A 21,626-nucleotide genomic window follows, 5' to 3' on the forward strand; every position below is an offset into this window, starting at 1 on the left:
TAACCTATTTCCTGTCTCTTTACATTTGACTATTCTGGGCATTTCACATACATGGTCATTTGGCACTAGCTTCTTTCCCTGAATGTTTTATGTGTGCTCTTTCAGGGGAAGTATCTGGCTAATTCTTGCTTATCCTTCAAGACACAGGTCAGAGAAGCTTACTTTGTGAGGTCTTCTCTTAACCCTACAGCTCCATTAGTTATTTGTATATCCTTCCCTATAATCACTTCTGATTATATTACCTTCAAACTAGACCCAGGTCCTTTTCCAATCTCAAGGACACTCCTATAGTAAGTAATTCTCTACTCTCCTACATTATCCATTTTCCCCACCCTTCTGAGGAATACTCTTATTTCTCCCCTTAAAAGAAAATGAACTTTCTTGACTCCACTTCCCCATCTAGCTACTGCCCCATTTGTCTCCTTCCTCTTGCTCTTAAGCATCTTTAAAGAGTTGGCCACATTTGCTGTCTCTATGTCCTCTGATCTCATCCTCTCAGTCACGTTTTTATCTCCAATGCTCCACCAAAATTGTTCTAATGAAGGTCACCACAGAGTTTCATATTGCTAAATCCAGTGTTCAACTGTCAATCCTCACCTTACTTGACTTACCAGTACCAGCTGACAAAGTTGGCTATTCTCTCTGTGACTTTCTGTGCCATTAGCCAGTCAACCAGTGGACTAGTTTTCTTCCTACCTTGCTGTCTGAATCTTCTCAGTCTCCTTTGCTGGTTTCTTCATCTCCCTAATGCTTACATTTTGGATGGCCAAAGGCCTCCTAGAACCTCTCATTTAGTTATCGGCACACACTATACTTCCTTGGGTGTTTTTTTTCCCTCTCTCATGATTTTACGTACTGCCTACCTGCCATCAACCCCCAGTGTTATAACCCTCGCTTGGACCTTTAAGTCCAGAATCGCAGCTGTTGATGGATTTCTAGTAGCAATCTCACACTTGTTATGTCCCAAACTGTGCTCCTAACATGTCACCTATACCTGCTCTACCTGGAGCCTTTCCTGTGTCAGTAAACAGAGACTTCGTGTTTTAGCTGTTCAGGACCCAAACCTTGCTGTTATCTATGATTCCTCTTTCTCCAGCCCTCCACATCCCATCCTGTGTGTTAGCTCTGTTCCAAACCATCCAGACTATAGAACACAGCCATGTCTTCCTCCTTCCACTGCTGCCATACGGATCCGAATCCCACCACTTGCCGGGAATACTGCACTCCCCCACAACCAGTATCCCTGCTGCTACCCTTTCAGGCTATTTTCAATACAATAGTCAGATCGACACTGTTACAACTTAAGTGACATCATGCTGCTTTTCTCCTCATATATGTCCCTTTTGCTTCGCATCTCACTCAGGGTTAAAAAACACAATCTTTAAAGACTTTGGCCTTTTCCTGTACCCGTCTCCTCCTCATTGGCTCATTTTGTGCCAGCCACACTGATTCCCTTGATGTTCCTTGACAGGATCAGTCATACTCTGGTCTCTGTACCTCCTGCTCTTCCACTGGCTATGTCTTTGACTCATCGCTAACTTCATCCCTGGCTTACACCATTTAAAACTGTGGTCCTCTCATCTTGAAATTCTCTACGCCCTTCCTGTTTTATTATTCTCTCTAAAATGTATACTATCTAATATGCTATGTATTTAAATTATTTACCGTGTTTACTGTTTGTCTTGCCCTTATCCCCAGAATGTAAGTTCCTTGAAGGTAGAGTTTTTTGAGTTTTTTTTCACCCTCTATTTTATTCCAATATATCCCCAAAGTCTATAACAATGAATGGTACTTAATATTAACTTTTGTGTGAATGAAAAAATTAGATTGTAGATTATTTAATAGCAGGGACCACATCTTATTTGTCTTTATGTTCACACACTACCCACCAGAGAACCCAAAACACAGAAAGACCTCAATGACTATGGATTGATGAAGGAATGTATAAGGGAATGATACAGGAGAATCACCACACAGGTATCCCCAAATTTATCACTCAGTTTTGGTAAGGATTTGGATGGTTCTCTGATAAGCCTGTGGTGGTGGAGCAGTAATTGTGGGAGAACAGAGTGGCTGCACTGTGCTCTTCAAATTTAGATATGAGAGGGCTATAAGAGTCGCGCCAACCAGAAACTTCTGGCACCACCAATACCCACTGTGGGTCCACCTCTCCCTCTATCTTATTTCCTGATGTCCCTTTAAGTTTCCTGAAATATACCCATATTTGTCTGTCCTCATACTTCTTCATGAACACAGTGTATCCCTAAAATTTATGGACAATCTCACTTTTGGTTTATTTACATCTACTTGAGAAAGCCATGAAAATTCATAAATCAGGAGATACTAGAAACATGCCATTTTGTTGTGGTAAAAGTATGTTCTCTACAGGGAGAGTACCAAGTGATTCATAAATATATTGTACAGAACAGAGAGCGATCATAAATCCAGGGACCTGTACTCAGTTTCAGAAGGTTGATGAAATTGATCAAGTCCCTGCATCTGGTGAATTACATAATAAGGTTAGTGGATTATTAACCTTTGTTCTAAAAATGAGTGTTTTTTAAGACTGAATCAACATAAATTTGTCAGGAATTAACTTCTAGAGCCATGAACATTTAAAAAATGATGATAAATGGAAATTCCACAATTGCGTTACATTGTGGCAAAATTCATGAGCAACCTATGATGAAAAAGAGAAAGTACAATAATATAATTTACAGACAAAACATACCACAGTATAAAAGAAATTTTATTACAGATTAAAACATTTCAAAGGGGGGGCGCCTGGGTGGCTCAGTTGGTTGGGCATTCAACTCTTGATTTCTGCTTGGGTCATGACCCCAGGGTAGTGGAATCAAGCCCTGTGTTGGGCTCCCCACTGAGTGTGGAGCCTGCTTACGATTCTCTCTCTCCTCCTCTCCCCCACTCTCTCTCTCTCTCTAAAAGATAAGATAAAACAGAATAGAATAGAATAAAAAAGATGTAAGAATAGAAGCTACTTACAGTAGATTTCTCAGGGGAAGATGGAACATCAAAAGCTTCATTCATATGGTTTTCCAGATCTTGTTGAGAATGTGAATAATGAATTTGGTTCCAACTGTTTTTCTTTGATTGTTTGGGTGGTAAAGCTGGAGGCTGCCCATCTCCAGGGGTCTCCTGTGATCTAGGTAAGAAAAAAGCGAAACATGAGTATTTTGGAAGTTGTCTTCTAGAATAGTTATTTTAAGCTTATTTATTTATTTTGAGAGAGAGAGAATGTGCTAATGCAGGGGAGGGACAGAGAGAGAGGGAGAGAGAGAAAATCCCAAGCAGGCTCGATGCTGTCAGTGCAGAGTCTGCCATGGGGCTTGACTCTACCAAGTATGATATCGTGACCTGAGCCAAAATCAAGAGTCAGATGCTTAACCAGATGAGCCACCCAGGCACCCTAGAATTGTTATTTTAAAAGCTAGGGTAAAAAATAACATCATATCACATAACAGCTAGAGTCAAGCAACTCAGATATCACAACATTTAGTAGGAGATAAGCTTTAAACATTGTATTTATAGGGGCACCTGGGTAGCTCAGACAATGCAGAGCCTGCCTGGGATTCTCTGTCTCCACCCCCCGCCCCGGGTTCTTCCCCTGCTTGTGCTTTCTCTTCAAAATAAATAAACTTCAAAAAAAAAAATACTGTATTTATTTACAAGTGAAATCTTAACTTTGAAGTTTAAGTGGTACATTGAACTCCATACTTTGTCAAATCTGTAAACAATTCTACATAATACACTTTAAGTATGTCATGATAAAGATGCTTACTAATCCACTACAACAATATACGCATCTTTCCAAAACACTTAAAAAAATTTTTTTAATGTTTTATTTATTTCTGAGAGAGAGACACAGAGAGACAGAGAGACAGCGTGAGCTGGGGAGGGTAAGAGGGAGAGGGAGACACAGAATCCGAAGCAGGCTCCAGGCTCTGAGCTGGCTGTCAGCACAGAGACCGACGCAGGGCTCGAACCATGAACCATGAGATCGTGACCTGAGCCGAAGTCAGAAGCTCAACTGACAGAGCCCCCCAGGCACCCCTCCAAAAACACTTTAAACTAAGGTTTTCAATGTAGTCACAGAGGTAGCCAGGGTAAAGGGGAGGCAGGGAGGAATCAGAATTGAGAGCTGAGTTGTTCCACAGGTAAAACACCTAGTATAACCTAAAGAACTTGTGATTGGCCCAATTTATTTAGATTTTTTTTTAATGTTTATTTTTGAGAGAGAGAGAGACAGAATGAGAGCAGGGGAGGGGCAGAGAAAAAAGAAGACATAGAATCTGAGACAGGGTCCAGGCTCTGAGCTGTCAGCACAGAGCCTGACATGGGGCTTGAACTCACGAAGTGTGAAATCATGACCTGAGCTAAAGTCAGATGCTTAACTGACTGAGCCACCAGGCATCTCTGGCCCAATTCATTTAGAAATAAGAGGGAGGCAAACTATGAGAGACTCTTGAATGCTGAGAACAAACTGAGGGCTGAGGCGGGGGGAGGGGAGAGGGGAACGGAGGGTGATGGGCATGGAGGAGGGCACTTGTTGGGACGAGCACTGGGTGTTATATGGAAACCAACTTGACAACAAACTATTAAAAAAAAAAGCAATAAGACACAATTCATGAAATTAATGAACTCAATACTACATCAAAAATTGGAATCTGAGTAAGAGTGCTGAGCTCAATGAGGAAACAAAACTGGACAAAACGCTGTTGGAGTATATAATTTAAAGAAACAAAAATCCAATTAACATTAGGCAGCATAAGCTTCAATTTGTGGCAGCAAGAACTGATAAAAGAGCTTTAGAAGAAGCTTCAAGGTAAAAACGGTAACTTTTTTTTTTAATGTTTATTTCTGAGAGAGAGAGAGAGAAAGTGTGCATGGAGGAGAGGCAGAGAGGAGGGATACAGAGGATCTGAAGCAGGCTCTGCGCTGACAGTACAGAGCCCGATGTGGGGCTCAAACTCACCAACTGTGAGATCATGACCTGAACCGAAGTCAGACACTTAAACGACTGAGCCACCCAGGTGCCCCTAAAAATGGTGCTTTTAAGAACGAGTGCAGTATATGTAATAACATTACTTGTGAGTTTTCACAAAGACCAGAAGGGGGAACCAGCAGACATCCATGGAAGCTGTGGAAGCTAGAACAGGTAAGGGGAAATGGTTCTTTGTAAGAGCCCTGACTATTCCTGAGGTTTTTATCTCTGCGATGCCAGGTCTTGGGGAACACAAAAAAATTATGGACTGTCCCACTGCCTAAGGCCCGGTAAGAGAGTTGATAGCTGCTGTGTCAAGTTCAATGGTTGCTGTGGTGCAATTCAGGCACAGATTTCACCCCGTTTCCGCTTTTTGTGTTGAGTGGCAACAGATGCCCAAGATACAAGCCGTGAGACCTTGAGGAAGTGGAACTGCATTAGACTGTATTATTGCTCAAAAGTTATTCTCCATCCCTCCCTGAGTGACATCAGGCTTGGCTATAGGACTTGTTCTGGCCAATGAAACGTGAGTAGAAGTAGTCACTTCTGAAGGAATACTTTAAAAAACAGCTCATGGGGTGCTTGGGGGGCTCAGTCAGTTGAATTTCTGACTTTGAGTCAGGTCATGACCTCACAATTCATGGGTGTGAGGCCTGTATCAGGCTCTGTGCTGACAGCTCAGAGCCTAGAGCCTGCTTGGGGTTCTGTGTCTCCCTCTTTCTGCTCCTCCCTGGCTTGTGCTCTGTCTGTCTCTCTCCTCCCCCGCTCAAGTTTTGTTTCTCTCTCTCAAAAATAAATAAACACTAAAAACAAAACAAAACAGCTCATGATTCATTATGCTAACTAGCCATTCCCCAAATAGTAGTCTGGGTCCTGGAATGAACATGACACGGAGTAGAACCATAACTGATCCATGATATACATATGATGTAAGAAAGAGAGAATCTTTGTGTTGTCACTAGAAATTGGGATAATTTTCTACCCACATAATTTAGCCCAAGATAACGGACACAGAGATTACTGTCAGAGTGGCTCTCTGACAGATGTTCTCTCCTTTGGTACAGAAGGTGTGAAGCTTACTTAGAAGCTCACTGCTAAATACCTGGTAGATACAGGTAATGAAGCTAAAAATTTGATTAATGCCAATGAAGTCAGCAAGTATTAAGAATGAATGCTCTAACTGTATGGTCCTCCAGGGAAGTTTCTCTTAAGAGAGAATATAGTTAGTCTTGGGGCACCTAGGTGGCTCAGTCACTTAAGCATCCGACTTCAGTTCAGGTTTGTGGGTTTCAGCCCTGCATTGGGCTTTGTTCTGAGAGCTCAGAGCCTGGAGCCTGCTTTGGATTCTATGTCTCCCTCCCTGGATTCTCTCTGCCCCTTCCTGGCTCGTGCTCTGTCTGTCTCTCTCTCTCAAAAATAAACAAACACTAAAAAAAAAAAAAAAAAAGAGAGAGAGAGAGAGAGAATATAGTCCTTCCAAATTTACATAATGTAATACTTCATCACTAAGTATGTAAACCATAATGTCCATTCAGCCTAACTTCCTACACAGAAGTCTTTAGGGAACAAAATATTCTAAATTCTAGTAAGTCTCTAAGGACTGCATCAAAAATATACTTCTCTTGATTTTCAGCAAAAACTTCTTTGAGGTCTACCTTGATGATCAGAGATTGCAGGTACCAAACATACTTGTTTTTATTCTACTAGTTTCCCGCCAAGAACCCAAGCCTTTAAGATCTAATACATTCAACTGTTGCTAGTGTAGGAAATTGTTCCTACAGATTAGAATAGAGATGTGTACCTCAACCATGGCCTGCTGTAGGACACATAAAGATGGACATTCCATGAAACAGCCTCACAGATGTGACATTTCTAAAAAGCAGTTGATCAAAAGCTTTCAAGACTTTTCGAAAACCAGAAGTCACTGGACTCTACATCTATCAATCCATCACTCAAAAGGTCTCATCCCTTACTTAGGGTTGAGTATAATCAACTTAGGCAAGGTAAAGAGAAAGGTTTTTTTTTTCTAGTTTTGCATATAGTTGTCATACACAGGAAACATTCTCAAAACCAAAGATTTATAGGGCAGAGTGGAAGGTTCAGATCAGTTGGGAATGGAGTCAAAGTAACTTTTCGGTATTAGTGGTGGTCCAGCCCACAGCCTAATACACACCCATCCTAAAACATACAAGTGAGATGAACTCAAGTCTGATCTGCAGTGCAACATTTAAGTGAGCCAAATTTGGTGGGTATGGGCCTAACAGTGACAATGCTCAGTTCAAGAGAGGGACAGTATAGACACATGGGGCATTCTGCTTAAACGATTCAATCTACATTTCTGGGGTTAGAGATTAGGTATATATAGTCAAAAAGCTCCAGAAGTTTTTATTATGCATTTCTAATTAGAACTCATTGCCCTAAAACAGTGGTTGTAAATTCATGGCTTGTGGGCCAATTTTGGCCAACATACATCTGGCCCATTTTTTTTTTCTTTATAAAGTAGGAGTTAATTGACTCATTTAAAAATTTTAAAAATCATACGTGTATCTAGATTTCCAGAATGGAGTATCTAGAAACTCTGGAAAGAATGGATCTGCATTATCACTGGTCAAAGCCAGGAACTAGCTGCTGCCTTTATATGGGCCATGGGCATCCCAGTCCACATAAATCCCTCCCACAGTTACTTGCCAGATTCCAGCAGGTATATGACTATAATCTTTTTTTAAAATTTTTTAATGTTTTATTTATTTCTTAGAGAGAGAGAGAGAGAGAGAGACAGCCAGCATAAGCAGGGGAGGGTCAGAGAGGGAGGGAGACACAGAATCTGAAACAGGCTCCAGGCTCTGAGCTGGCTATTAGCACAGAGCCTGACACAGGGCTCGAACCCATGAACTGTGAGATCATGACCTGAGCCGAAGTTGGAGACCCAACTGACTGAGCCACCCAGGGGCCCGTATAATCTCTCCTTTAAACAAAGTCTAGGGGAAGACACAGATAGAAGACAGTCTAAGCATACAGGCTTGGATTGGGATTTAAGCTAAGCTCTAAAGAAAAGATGAGGAGAATGCAGCACACACTGAGAGGCTTACTCAAGATATAACACAGGAGAAAAACACTGTAAGTTTGGATTTCAGGAAAAGGGCTACCTGCCTCCTCTCACTGTTTTATAGAATTTTCTTGTTAAAACAACTTCTCAAGGGGTGTCTGGGTGGCTCAGCTGGTTAAGCATCTGACTTCGGCTCAGGTCATGATCTCACGGTCCGTGAGTTCAAGCCCCGCATCAGGCTCTGTGCTGACAGCTCAGAGCCTGGAGCCTGCTTCCTGTGTCTCCCTCTCTCTCTGCCCTTCCCCTGCTCATGCTCTGTTTCTCTCTCTCAAAAACAAATAAACGTTAAAAAATTTTTTTAAAAGATAAAATAACTTCTCAAATAGGGATGGTCAGGCTCTCCAGATGTCTGATTGTTGCAGAGGGATAGGCTGATCTGGGAGCTTTTACAAACTAATTCTGTATTCTCCCAATACAATCCTGGTAACTGCCCTTTCTATGTTCAATAACCAAACTCCATTCTATATCTATTTGCGTCTCTCTCCATCTAATAGTCTATCAAAGTAATCAAGGATGTCAACACAGACTCATGAATTCTTATTTTGGACAAAGCTTCTCAATTACATTTTATTTTATTATTATTTTTTAAATGTTTTATTTATTTCTGGGAGAGAGAGAGAACACGAGCAGGGGAGGGTCAGAAAGAGGGAAACAAAGAATCTGAAGCAGGCTGCAGGCTCTGAGCTAGCTGTCAGCACAGAGCCCGATGTGGGGCTCGAATCCACGAACCGTGAGATCATGACCTGAGCCGAAGTCGGACGCTTAACTGATGGAGCCACCCAGATGCCCCTCTCAACTACATTTTAAGATCTATTGCGGGGTGCATGGGTGGCTCTGTCGGTTAAGCGTCCAACTTCAGCTCAGGTCATGATGTCACAGTTTGTGAGTTGGAGCCTCACACTGGGTTGTCTCCTTCTCTCTCTGTCCCCCACCTTAAATATAAACATTAAAAAAAAAAAAAAAGACTTATTCCAAATGTATTAACTCAATTTATTTTAACAAATGATAACTTCCTACTTCATATCTAATGTAGAGATCATGAGAGCAGTCAATTTCCTACTTATTCAATTATCTAGGAAGATGACTTTCATTGGTAAACCATGCATTGTAATTAGAAATTATAATATATTTAAAATAATGTCATTAAATAGGCCAGTTTAAAAAAAAAATTTCTAGACAAAAACAATAAAAAAAAACCTCAAAAAGCCCACAACTGCTAATTATAACAAACTGAAGAGACATCATATACTTTGGAAGAACCAGCAGACAGCATAATGGAACACAGCCCCATTAGAAATAATTCCCCTGAGGGGCGCCTGGGGGCTTAGTCAGTTAAGCATCTGACTCTTGATTTCAGCTCAGGTCATCATCTCATGGTTTGTGGGTTTAGGCCTCACATCAGGCTCTGCACTGACAGCGCAGAGCCTGCTTGAGACTCTCTCTTTCCCCCTCTCTCTGCCCTTACCCCGCTTATGTTCTCTCAAAATAAATAAACATAGATAGGAAGGAAGGAAGGAAGGAAGGAAGGAAGGAAGGAAGAAAAGAAAAGAAAGAAAGAATTCCTGAGAGAAAAACTGTGACTCACAGAGAAAGCCAGCATTTACTATCAGGTAGTTCATATAGGACTTGGGAAACAGGAACCATTAAAAAAAAAGTGGGCATCAGAGCTATGGCTGGTGTCTTACAAATAGTGGTAATACTTTGGCTTCATTTAGAGATGTGAGGTAGAAAAAATCTGCTATAAGGAGAGTATAGAAAGAAGTGTAACCTTAAAGGGATTACTTTAGTTACTTTTAATAAAGAAAAATGGGCAAGATAAACTGAAACTCTTTACGGTTTATAGAAGCATAAAATTTATTCTAAGTTAAGACTAGAAAACAAGCAAAAACCATATTCTTGGTAGATGCTAGTACAAACTTGACAGGGCTGATCGATTCTTTTAAGATTAATTTTCTAAGATGCATACCAGGAGCTCATGTCTCTTTCAACTACAGTCCCTAGTTTTTACTGCGCAGTAACTATACTATCTTATACTTATCCTCTACGATGTTAAGATGCAGATAAAATTTGGATTCAACATTCAAGCTTCCAGACATGTTGGCTAATTTATAGTAACATTCACAGCACTTCAAAGTAAACATCACTGTAGACTGATTACTAATTACTGCTCAAGGCAGTTTAAAAAGTGCATATAGGGGCTCCTGGGTGGCTCAGTTGGTTAAGCATCCGACTTCAGCTCAGGTCATGATCTCACAGCTCTTGGTTTCGAGCCCCGCATCGGACTCTGTGCTAACAGCTAGCTCAGAGCCTGGAGCCTGTTTCAGATTCTGTGTCTCCCTCTCTCTCTGACCCACCCCTGCTCATGCTGTCTCTATCTCTCTCTCAAAAATAAATAAAACATTAAAAAAATTAAAAGAAAGTGCATATAAATTCTGAGGATATGATATTTAGAATAATAGAATTGAAAATCTCATATTGCTATGTCAGTCTGAATCCATTTCAGAATCAAGGTCCCAGACCTGAAAGGCCTGGTTTCACCCAAGCTCCAAGTCTCTGATCTTAGCTCCCACAAGTGAGTAATACAGACATCTGTCAGGTGTGGGTGGCAGGTGAGTGCCCTGCGGCTACAGCAACCCAGCGCCCAACGTGACCGGTCTTGCTGCCACAAGTGCAGCATCAAATACGGTGCATCCTCTGATTCCCCCTACCGTGATGATCTCCTCCCATCACAGCTCCTTTGGTTCTTTATTTCCTTGTCCTAGAGTGGTCTGGTATTTGCATGATCCTTCCGGTATTTACAGATGATCCTCGAACAACAGTTTGATCTACGCAGATCCACATACATGGGGATTTTTTTTATAGTACAGGACTGTTAGGTGTATTTTCTCTTTCTTACAATTTTCTATTTAACATTTTCTTTTCTCTAGGTTACTTTATTGTAAGAATGTAGTACATGTAACAAACAAACTATGTGTCAATCAACTGCATATATTCTCAATAAGGCTTCTGGTCAACAATAGGCTATTAGTAGTTAAATTATGGGGGAGTCAAAAGTTATATGTGAATTCTCAACTATGCAGGAGTTAGCACCCTTTACCCCCACATCGTTCAAGGGTCAACTGTATGCTGCTAGACTTGATCAAGACTGGCATGGGAATTGGGTGAAGCTGAGTGTGGAGATAACACTTTCAGTGGCAATAGCTCAGAGGGGCAAAATGAAGGCAAATCTTTAAGGACTAAGTGAAAGGAACTGATGAGGTGTGCACAGAGCTGAGGTGACTCACTAGATAAGACTAGAAGGGGACAGTCCAGGCATGGGACTGTCCAGGGAAATGGATTTGATACTTCAGGATTATGAAATCTGTGAAGAGTCTCTTGTGATTAGGGCCTAAGGATAAAGTAGAGAATTTGGAGAATTCTTCATTGTATTCAACTAGACATCCATACTTCAAACACACAGACAGATAAATGGGTGATAACACATTAAAGGCTGCCTACTAGTATATCCTCCCAAAGTAACTAAAATTACACAACTATTATAGTTAACATCTACCAAACACTTTTTCTCTGCTTAACTGTTCATCTCATTCAATTTCACAGCAACACTACGGGGTAGATATTATCATCCTGTTTTTACAGATGAGGAAATTGAGGCTTACAGAGATAAAATGACTCATCCAAGGTCACATAATTAGAAATAGTGGAACCAAGTTTTAAAGCCAGTCTGAATCCAGAGCTCTTAACATTATGTTATAGTTGTACTTTAATCAAAACAACTGCAAAAAACAGGAACAGAGCTATTTTATTTTACATCAGAGGTTTTCACATTATTTCCAGCAGTGGACTCTTCTCCAAATAAAATGGTTCTCAGAAGCCAATTTAGAAACCAGTCTGAGCTAAACAACCTTCCTATTGGAGCGTATCTGAGGCCTCAACAGAACTTACCAGAGCATATCCCAAGACTATTTTCTATCATGCCATTTGGTTATAAGTGGTAACACACCTATATTCTAAACTCTCATAACATAGTTCTAACTCAATGGTGTTAATAGATTTAAAACCAATAATTTGCCTAAACTACGTGGAGGGGTGGGGGTTGAGTGGGACCAAAGCTTGAAACATAATGTTCAAAATCTACCCACAAAAGAATCTGGAGGAAAAAGTACTACTTGTGTTAACTTCTGGACATCAAGAATGGGGTAAAGGGTGATGAGAATATCAGAGAAAGGGTGAGGAGAATAGAATTCCAAAAGTGTTCCAAAGCCCAGCTCTCATAGTAGGGTTTTTCAATACAAATATAGTAAAACCTTGATTTGCAAGCATCATGAATTCCAGAAACATGCTTGTGATCCAAAGCACTTGTAATATCAAAGCGACTTTCCCCATAAGAAATCATGGAAACTCAGATGATTTGTTCCACAATCCCAAAATATTCATATAAAAATGATTATAATACTGTAATATAATACAAAACAATAAGAAAATACAAAATATAAAGAAAAATAAACAAATTAACCTGCACTGACCTTTGAAAACCTTCGTGGCTTGTGTGAGGGAGACAAGAGAGAGGAGAGTTATTGTATAAGATGACTTTCACTATCACTAAAAGAATCACTGCTCTCTATTGGTTCAATGGAATTTATTCTGCATGGGGGCCACTGTATATGCTGACTACAGTACTGCATTAATAAACTCTTGTTAGGATTAATATGACAATATTTAATGTAACTGGCATAAAGCTCATCTTTGTCCAGATTTTTAAAAATGATAATAATAATGTAACTGGCAATAAGGCAGCAGAGGAAAGGGTCTGTACCTGCAGGCAGCCTGACCCAGAATAAAGCAAAGCATTCCTAAGCCTTCTCTTGTATGGAAAAGCAAAGAACTGTCCATAGGAGCTTTAAACTGACAAAAAATACACTAGTGCCAGTTGTGTGCACCTTCCAACATTCTGAAAAATCATGGATTTCAGCCAGACACCACAGTCTGAGACTGAGCATCTGAGCAAAGGAGATGAACAACAATCCCTCAGTGAGAAGAGAGAGAGAACCATTAGCTCAGTTGTAGTCAAGTGACATTTGGCATCACATACTATTCATATTGTAAGACATCGGTCATTTATGAAGTTAAAATTATTAGAAATGTTCACTCATTCGGGCATGTGGGGGGCTCAGTCGGTTGATCATCTGACTTTGGCTCCAGTCATGAACTTGCAGGTTATGAATTCAAGCCCCGTGCTGGGCTCTGTGCTGACAGCTCAGAGTATGGAGCCTGCTTTGGATTCTGTGTCTCCCTCTCTCTCTCTCTCTCTGCCCCTCCCCTGTTCACACTCTCTCTCTCTCTCTCCCTCTCAAAAATAAATAAAACATTAAATGTTTTATTATTATCTTTAAATGTTTTTAAAGAAATGTTTGCTCATCTTGCGGAACACTTGGACAACAAGTTACTCAAGTTACTCACAATCCAAGGTTTAACTGTAACTTGCTTATCTTCAACTGTAACATTTAAAAAAATAATGAAAATGTTACTTTTAAGTGCACTTTGCTGTGGACACAGCAATATATTGTAACAATGCATCAAAAAAATTGTTAAAACTGTCAATCAAGCCAGGGAGGCGAAAGGTTTGCTGATTTACTTGAGTCCAGTCAGCTTTAAATTTCCTCATGAATACTTCAACAGCAGAAATGAAAGCAGCTTATTCTGCAGTCAAAGCAGCTCTCTGTTGCTGCCCTTAGCAATATGCATCAAAATAAAAAAATACAATCCTAGGGGTGCCTGGGTGGCTCAGTTGGTTGTGTCTGACTTCAGCTCAAGTCATGATCTCGTGGTTTGTGGGTTCGAGCCCTGCACTGGGCTCTGTGCTGACAGCTCAGAGCCTGGAGCCTGCTTCAGATTCTGTGTTTCCCACGCTCTCTGCCCCTCCCACACTCTGTCTCTCTCTCTCTCAAAAATGAATAAACATTAAAAAAAATTTTATTAATAAAATCTTAACCACCCAACTCACATGCTTTGTGATGATTTTGTAGAAATGTCCAAACTTCCCTCTTACATACTGACAGGAGTATATTAATATTTGTGGGTTTACTAAATAAACACCTGTTGAATTTACTAAAATATGAATTTAGTAAAATAAACACCTGTTAAGTATTTTCAAGTTAATTTAGGATTATTGTTTTTCTCAGAAAATCACAAACTCAAACAGTCTAATTTTCTGTGAAACATTTAAAGGAAGGAAGGAAATGGCAGACTGTAGTTTCAATTACCTCTGCCTATAAATGGTAACTTTATTCTAAGCAGTACAAACAACCTCCTATTTGTTTCCATAATAAACACACCTATGAGTTAGCAGTGTTTTCGTCCTGTGAGGAAGATGACCTGACGCAGTGATTAAAGTCAGGGCTGAGGTTTCACCTCAAAGGCCCTATACTCACTCAAAAACTAGGGACTGGTGAGATGATCTCAAGATCTATTTCAATACATGTTGAAATGCTTTGTGCTTCATCTGACACACTGTCTGAATTCTTTTCACATTTGGCCAATATAAAACTAAATCCTATAGATTCCAAGTTGCAAAATATTTTCCCTGAATTGCAAAAATCAACCAACCAACCAACTGATCAATCAATCAACGAAGCCTTGTCTAGCATACAAATTCTGCTGGGTCAGATAGGGAAGACCTGAGTTTTAGTTCTACAATTTGGGACAAGTCCTGTTAAGTGGGGCCTTCTCATCTATAAATGGGGAATAAAAGTCTTTTCTATTTCACTGAGTTCTCTTCAACATTGAGACAATTTATGAAAAAGCTGATTGTAAACAGTTAATATAAATTATTTGTTTACCATTAAGCTTATTTTTTCAGAACTCTCTCATTATTCTTAAGGTTAAAACTGGCTGGATTTCAAATGCAGTGTTAGAGATTCAAGATTGAATACAAAATACACAAATCTCATAAACTACATATCCAAAGATAAAGATCCAAGCATTTGAAATTCTTGTGGATCCGGATGGGGAAGCAAAAACAGCACAATTCCAATCTATCCTAAACTTGCATCTGCACTTAAATTCAGGAAACCGGAACAAAGGTTTTTTTGGATTGGTGAACCCATAAAATTTACATATGGAAAAAATCAATTGTGTGTGTGTGTATATATATATATATATATATATATATACACACGTATGTATGTGTCTTTACAAAAAAGGCCCTTTAAAAACTGGATGGAGACAATTCGGTTAGGTCCTGGGAGTGGTATTATTGTTCTGTAACAAGACAGACTTTTGAGATTCCTCTATATGGTTTATTTCTATCTGCTCAAATTATGCCAATTTTAAATTTAATCAATTAACATTTCGATCATGTTCTTAATTATTATACTTTTTAAAGTTTCAGAATTAGAAAATACACGCTTGTTAACTAAAAATCAGAGTTTATAATGCTAATTTTTGAAGTAATCAAAAACAAAATTTCCATCAATCTTGTCTCCTGTCAACTCATTCTGCACAGGTGTCATTGTGCAGGGCGTATCTTTCCTGTCCTTCCATCCTTTTTACTACACACACACAATCAAAATGTTTTACTAAGACATGTTACCAAGACTAAATTCCATGTGTCTTAATGGCTTTGCAAGTCTTCCTTGGCTGCCCCTACAGTGAGGACAACGGTTTTCTCTGTGTCTTGTCACATGACCCCACACTCCTGCACCGACCTGCTGTGCTGATCAGTCCATCTCCTCTTCCACCCACCCCTCTCAGACCCGTCCTTTCTTCAGGACCGATCACAGTCACTACATTCTACACCTTCCTCCTTCTCAACAATAAGGGAATCCTTTTTACTTATCTACATTTCTTGTAAAGAATTTCACTTTTCTAATTCATGCACTGCATTTTTACTTGCATATGGACTAATGACATTATATAAACCAGTAGGTCAAGGTCTTATATATTAATGTGAGGATAAGTATGTTGTGCATGAAACTGAGAGGTATAAATGCTGGATTATGAAGCTGAATTTACGTGCCAGTATGTAATATGAGAGAAAATGAGTTTCAAAAATGATGTGTGCATACTTTCTATGACTTACTTTCAGTATGATAGTCATCTTACTTGGTTCTCCTTTGCTAAATAATTTTTCCATCATTTTCTATTCATTACCTATTCATTCTTATGGTTCCCTTCTTGAAAAATATTAAAAACTCTACTTTTAGTTCCTTACTATCTGATCACAGTGCTGCATCTACATCTGAACAAACATTTCAGTATGTGCACAAAAGTTTCAAGAACATACTGGATTAATGAAAAAAAAAAAGTTGTTTGTTTAGGTTGTGGGGGGAGTACAAAGAACTCTCAGGGACAAATAAGCACATTTACAAATACATAAAATTTTAAAACACTGCATAAATAAATACTTGTATCAAACACCCTAATTTTCCAGATTATTTCAAAGAAAACAATTTGGGGCATTATTGTTTATAAGAAGGAAGCTAAATGGAAAAGATCTTACGGTGATGATTCCAGAACAATGCTGTTAGCTTGTGTTGAAGATGGAGATCTGTGGTTCACAAACACTTCACTTGGGGACGTGTGAACCACATGGTCTACCAAATGACCCACTGAAGATGGTCGTAACCGGGTTCCTTCTTGTGTGAATGCAGAATTTCGACTACATGAAGAGGGGAAAAAAACTGAGTCAAAAATGTGCTTTAATTCAATTTTTTTCCAGTTTTTTGTTTGTATGATTACATTAGAAAGTAGATGTGTGGTTTTAAGACTAACCATGTTGACTGAGCTCGCACTGTCTCTCTTCTCTCAAAAATAAATAAATCTTAAAACATAAAACCAAATAAAAATTGTTTCATTAACCAGGAAATTTAATCAAGTTACTGCCAATTAATTCAATCATCTTTCCTGTGTCTTCTGTCAAACAATTTCTTGTGTTTTCTGCAATTTGCTGTAATTATTTAGAGATACTAGTAACAAATGGATGGGGTGCCTGGGTGGCTCAGTCAGTTAAGCATCTGACTTTAGCTCAGGTCATGATCTCACGGTTCGTGGGTTCAAGCCCTACAGTGGGCTCTGTGCTGACAGCACACAGCTCAGAGCCTGAAGCCTGCTTCAGATTCTGTGTCTCCCCCTCCCACTCTCTCTGGCCGATCCCCATTTGTTGTCTCTCTCTCTCTCTCAAACGTAAATAAACATTAAAAAAAGTTTTTGTTTTTGTTTTTTTATATGGAAAAATGGCTGCCTGAAAAAGGGACCAAAAAAGATGTTTCTGAATTTTCTTCAAACAGTTGATTAGCCTCTGAATATATGCAGTATTTTATAAAGAAAGATAATTTAGCAATATGCAACTAGAAACATAAAAACTTTTGAGTCTATCTTTTCTAGCAGTAAGGAAGACATTGGGTGGGGGGCCCTGGGAGCCTCAGTCAGATGAGTGTCTGACTTCAGCTCAGGTCATGATCTCGCAGTTGGGGAGTTTGAGCCCCGCATTGGGCACTATGCTGTCAGCAAGGAGCCCGCTTCAGATCCTCGGTCTCCTTCTCTCTCTGCCCCTCCCCCGCTCTCTCAAAAAAAAACAAACATTAAAAGAAAAAGAAGGAAGACACTAAGGTATGAGATAATGTTCCCTGAACCAAACTATTTATGTATATATACTTTACTTTCAATATAGTGGAAGTTTACTCTTGGGCTGACAAACACCCATGGGTGATACAACTTTTAGAATTTACTATACACTTATTGGGCATTAATGTAGATAAAGTATTTCCAAAGTTAGACTTCTTCAAAGATTATATTCCATACCAAAATTCAAATATTTTGTATTCAACTTGTTGAACAAGGTCTGTGAATATGCTGACATGTGTTTATCATTATTTATTTATAGCCATATATTAAACACATTTGTTAACAATGATAAAATTAACATCTTTGACCAGTACAAAAGCATACAGCTTTTATAAGAAATTATTATCTTTATTATCTATACCAAAGCATACAGTTTTTGTACGAAAATAATAGAAGTATATAAACAGTAAGTGCTGAGTAACACAGGCTTCTTAGCATAGATATAGCTAAGCTTGTAGGAACTTATGTTGGAAGTTGGAAACCCCTTTTTCTAGACAACAGAAAGTGGTGGAACAGTGGTTGGGGCAGGAGATAAAGCAAGATAAACACAATCATTTAGCATTTTCAAAGAATATATGCTCCCCCAAAAATTCTGTTTGAGAGCCAATAAAAAAGGATTATGTCAGTAACAACCATTATTTCCAGATTTTAAGTCTACTAACAGAGCTTGCTTTATTGGCTAGAGACCCATACTATATGGATAGTGAGCATCCTTGTTCAAAATTCTGCTGCCTCATTCAGAGGCTTTTCCATGCCATTCACGCAGTAAGCTGCAGGCTATGAGGAAATGATGCTATGGAGCAACAAAAATTTGTTTGGTTAAGAGATTTAAATGTAAAGATTTACATATTTCGATCTTTAGGCAATGGAAATATACAGTCAATAATTTAGAAATTAGCAAAATATACACCTGATGTTAGTCTGTACTTACTGATTAGGAGTTCCAGGTGGAGAGCGTGATGGAAGGCTCTGTGTTTCTAACCTGTCATCAGATATTGAATTTCTGCTTACTACTTCCCAATCCATTAATTTCCGTGCCAAGGGCTTGCTTGGGGATCTGTAGACATAATATGTAAAAATTTTTATTTGTATACCTCCAACTATAAACCAAGTCTTAGAATGTGTCATATTCTAGATGAGTAAACATAGCTTACTTCAATGAAACTAATGCATTCAGCGGCTATTTACCTCACAATTTCCTAAGAAATTAAATCTGCTTTGTATGAAGAAGGAAGGAAAGATATGCTAAGAGTAGAAGAGAGACTCGGAAATAGGAGAAAAAGAGAAGAAACAAGAAAATAAAGAAGAAAGGAAAAAAGCAAATGAACAGTTGGCTACCAAATTATCTCATATATGAATATTATATATATTGCCTATTCCAGAGTTTCTGAAATTCTAAGTCATCTTGTGATGTATTAAACAACAGCTAACATATTATCTCCTGAATATGCTTAAGCCTTAAATCCAATCCCTGATTCTCTGCCTCAACAGAGAACATGGCAAAAAGGATGATTATGTATTTTTTCCATTTTATTTATAATAGTAGGCTAGTGGATTTTTTTTGTTTTGTTTTTCCAAAAACCATCATTTAGATGGTTAATGATTCTGTCTCATGGGAGGGAGTAGAAGATTGTTTTCTTATCTATCTATATTTTGTCAGCTACCATAGTGATAAAGATGAGTACTAAATAATCTTTTCAGAAAAGATACTGACCTTTGCAAAGATCAGAAATCTTTAGAATTTAGGTAAGTTAACAATGAAAGTCTTTTTTATATTCCAATTCAGATAATGGCCAAAATTCATGGAAATACATATGACATCTACTTAAATACCTTAAATACATACTTTTTGACATGCACAGTTAATATGAAGGCTAATAAATGGAATTAAGCTACTTACATAAAAACACATAATAAATCATCTTGTAAGCTGATAGTTCTATATTACATTAATAAATTCACTGAAGCACGTAGAAAATTCTATTTCTAAAAAGCATAGTACACGTACCAAGAATACTCAAAATTTACATAGTAGGAAGTATTAGAATAATGATGAGTGGAGGGTCCTCATTTTACCCTTCTATGAGACAAATCACTTAAGTATCTATGTCTAAATATTGATATTTACCAGTACAATGTATGAGCCTAGGTTCTCCCCCACATCCTACATTTTATGATTTGTGAGTATCTAAATTTTCAGTGCAATGTTTTAGTTTATTAATTTTATGAAACCACAAGTAACTTAAATCACTTATGAATAAAAACCACAAAAGTGCCCCATTTTGGGTATTCATAGCCAAAACCTTTTTTAGTTTGGCTTAATGACATTTCCTTAATTTAAGAACATAGAACATTTCATAAGAGAGCTGTAATGCTATTGATTTAAAAATAAGCACTGGCTCAGATTTCGTTTTTCATAAATGAATTCAAATTACTGGGTTTTCTTACTTGAAGAGAACTCGGGACACCATTTAGTCCAATCTCCTAATAGTGCCACACAAACTCATGCCTATTAGTCACAATTAAGTTGAAAAAAACAAAAACAAAAACCCTATGTTATTTCATGCATTTCACTTTTAAAATGAAGATTATTAAAAGAAACCCTAGCCACTTATTGCTCTTCTAATGCTAATTCTCAGAGTTAATAAGCATTGTTTCTCATACATTAGACTACTAAATGTTAGCTGCAAGACTGCATAACCACAGTTAAGAGATCGACTACTTTCATTTTTGATGAGAGGGAAAAAGTCATCTGAAGAGGAAAAAATCCAATTCTACTCACCTAGTAGTATAAAGTGTCAGAACACTTAACTGTCGTTAATAAACTAATCATGGTTGGAAATGCTCTGCGCTTAAAACTAAATTTCAAGTATTTTATTAACAGCTTTAACCTCAGAGACCCACCCACTCAAGCTTGCTGTCTATGTTTCCTGTTGAGTGCGGAAATTTCAGAGAAAAAAATACCACACTTCATCAGTGTGTTTGCAATGTGGTAAATATATTTTCTGACCATGGCACTTTATTTTTGTTACACGTGAACATTCTTTTGTTTTCTTCTTAGATATTATATGACAATTGAAAAATGTGAAAGCAATTCAAAAAGTTGAGATATCAGAACAAAAAATATTAACATATTCATTGTTGCTGGAAAAAAAAAGATCTTATATGAAAAGTTTAAGGAGAAATATTCTCTATTTATATAACCATCAACTAAAATTCTAGGAAGTGGACAAGAACTCCAGAATTCTCTAATACTTTAATAACAGAATAAGTTAACAACTGCTACAACCATTTGAGTATTTTGGTAGATATGCATCAGGTCATAACAATACGGTTGTGACATATTATAAAAAACAACCCCAGAAAAGCTTAAGACTTTTGGAGATGGCAGGATCATTAAAACAGTCTCACTAAATAAAACTTTGTCCCTGATGATCACTTCTTATTTTCAGGAGGATTCATAGAATTCCACATAACAAATGATGTGGGACAGATATTTGGGACTTTTCATACTGGAATTCTAGCTCTACTACTCCTTAAATAATGCATAGTTGTTTTATAAAATATCCTATTACACACTTTCCCATTTTAATAATGCACATATAAAATGAAGAACTAAGATGCAGGTATAATTGTGCATATTTCTCAAAGCCACACATGATCAAAATATTCAAACATTAACACTTATAGAGAAAGTCCTTTGAGTGATATTAACATTAATATATAAGTACATGTGTAATGTGATATTCGTATTGGGGTATCATACTACAGTAGAACGAGTTATCAAATCATGTTCACTATTTTTACAAATATCAAGCAAGAAAAAAATTCAAGCTTCTTGTTAGGAAAAGAAGTAAAAAGCTAAGTATTTTGTTAGGTACATTTTTAAAAGAA

General features: G+C 38.1%; 1 protein-coding gene across 3 annotated transcripts in view; it reads right to left on the reverse strand.

Moving 5' to 3' along the window:
- The window catches only part of PTPN4 (protein tyrosine phosphatase non-receptor type 4), a 177,737-nt gene that overhangs the window by 36,615 nt on the left and 119,496 nt on the right, over positions 1-21,626 (reverse strand). For all 3 annotated transcript variants that reach the window (XM_077755303.1, XM_077755302.1, XM_077755304.1), the window contains 3 exons: positions 18,664-18,789; positions 16,609-16,767; positions 3,004-3,163 (listed from right to left, as the gene is read on the reverse strand). In XM_077755303.1, coding sequence (XP_077611429.1) covers positions 3,004-3,163; positions 16,609-16,767; positions 18,664-18,789 — 445 coding nt within the window. The remainder of the gene's footprint in view (positions 1-3,003; positions 3,164-16,608; positions 16,768-18,663; positions 18,790-21,626) is intronic.

This window comes from Crocuta crocuta, unplaced genomic scaffold (genome assembly GCF_008692635.1).
Source record: "Crocuta crocuta isolate KB4526 unplaced genomic scaffold, BGI_CrCroc_1.0 scaffold548, whole genome shotgun sequence".
Lineage (NCBI taxonomy): Eukaryota > Metazoa > Chordata > Mammalia > Carnivora > Hyaenidae > Crocuta > Crocuta crocuta.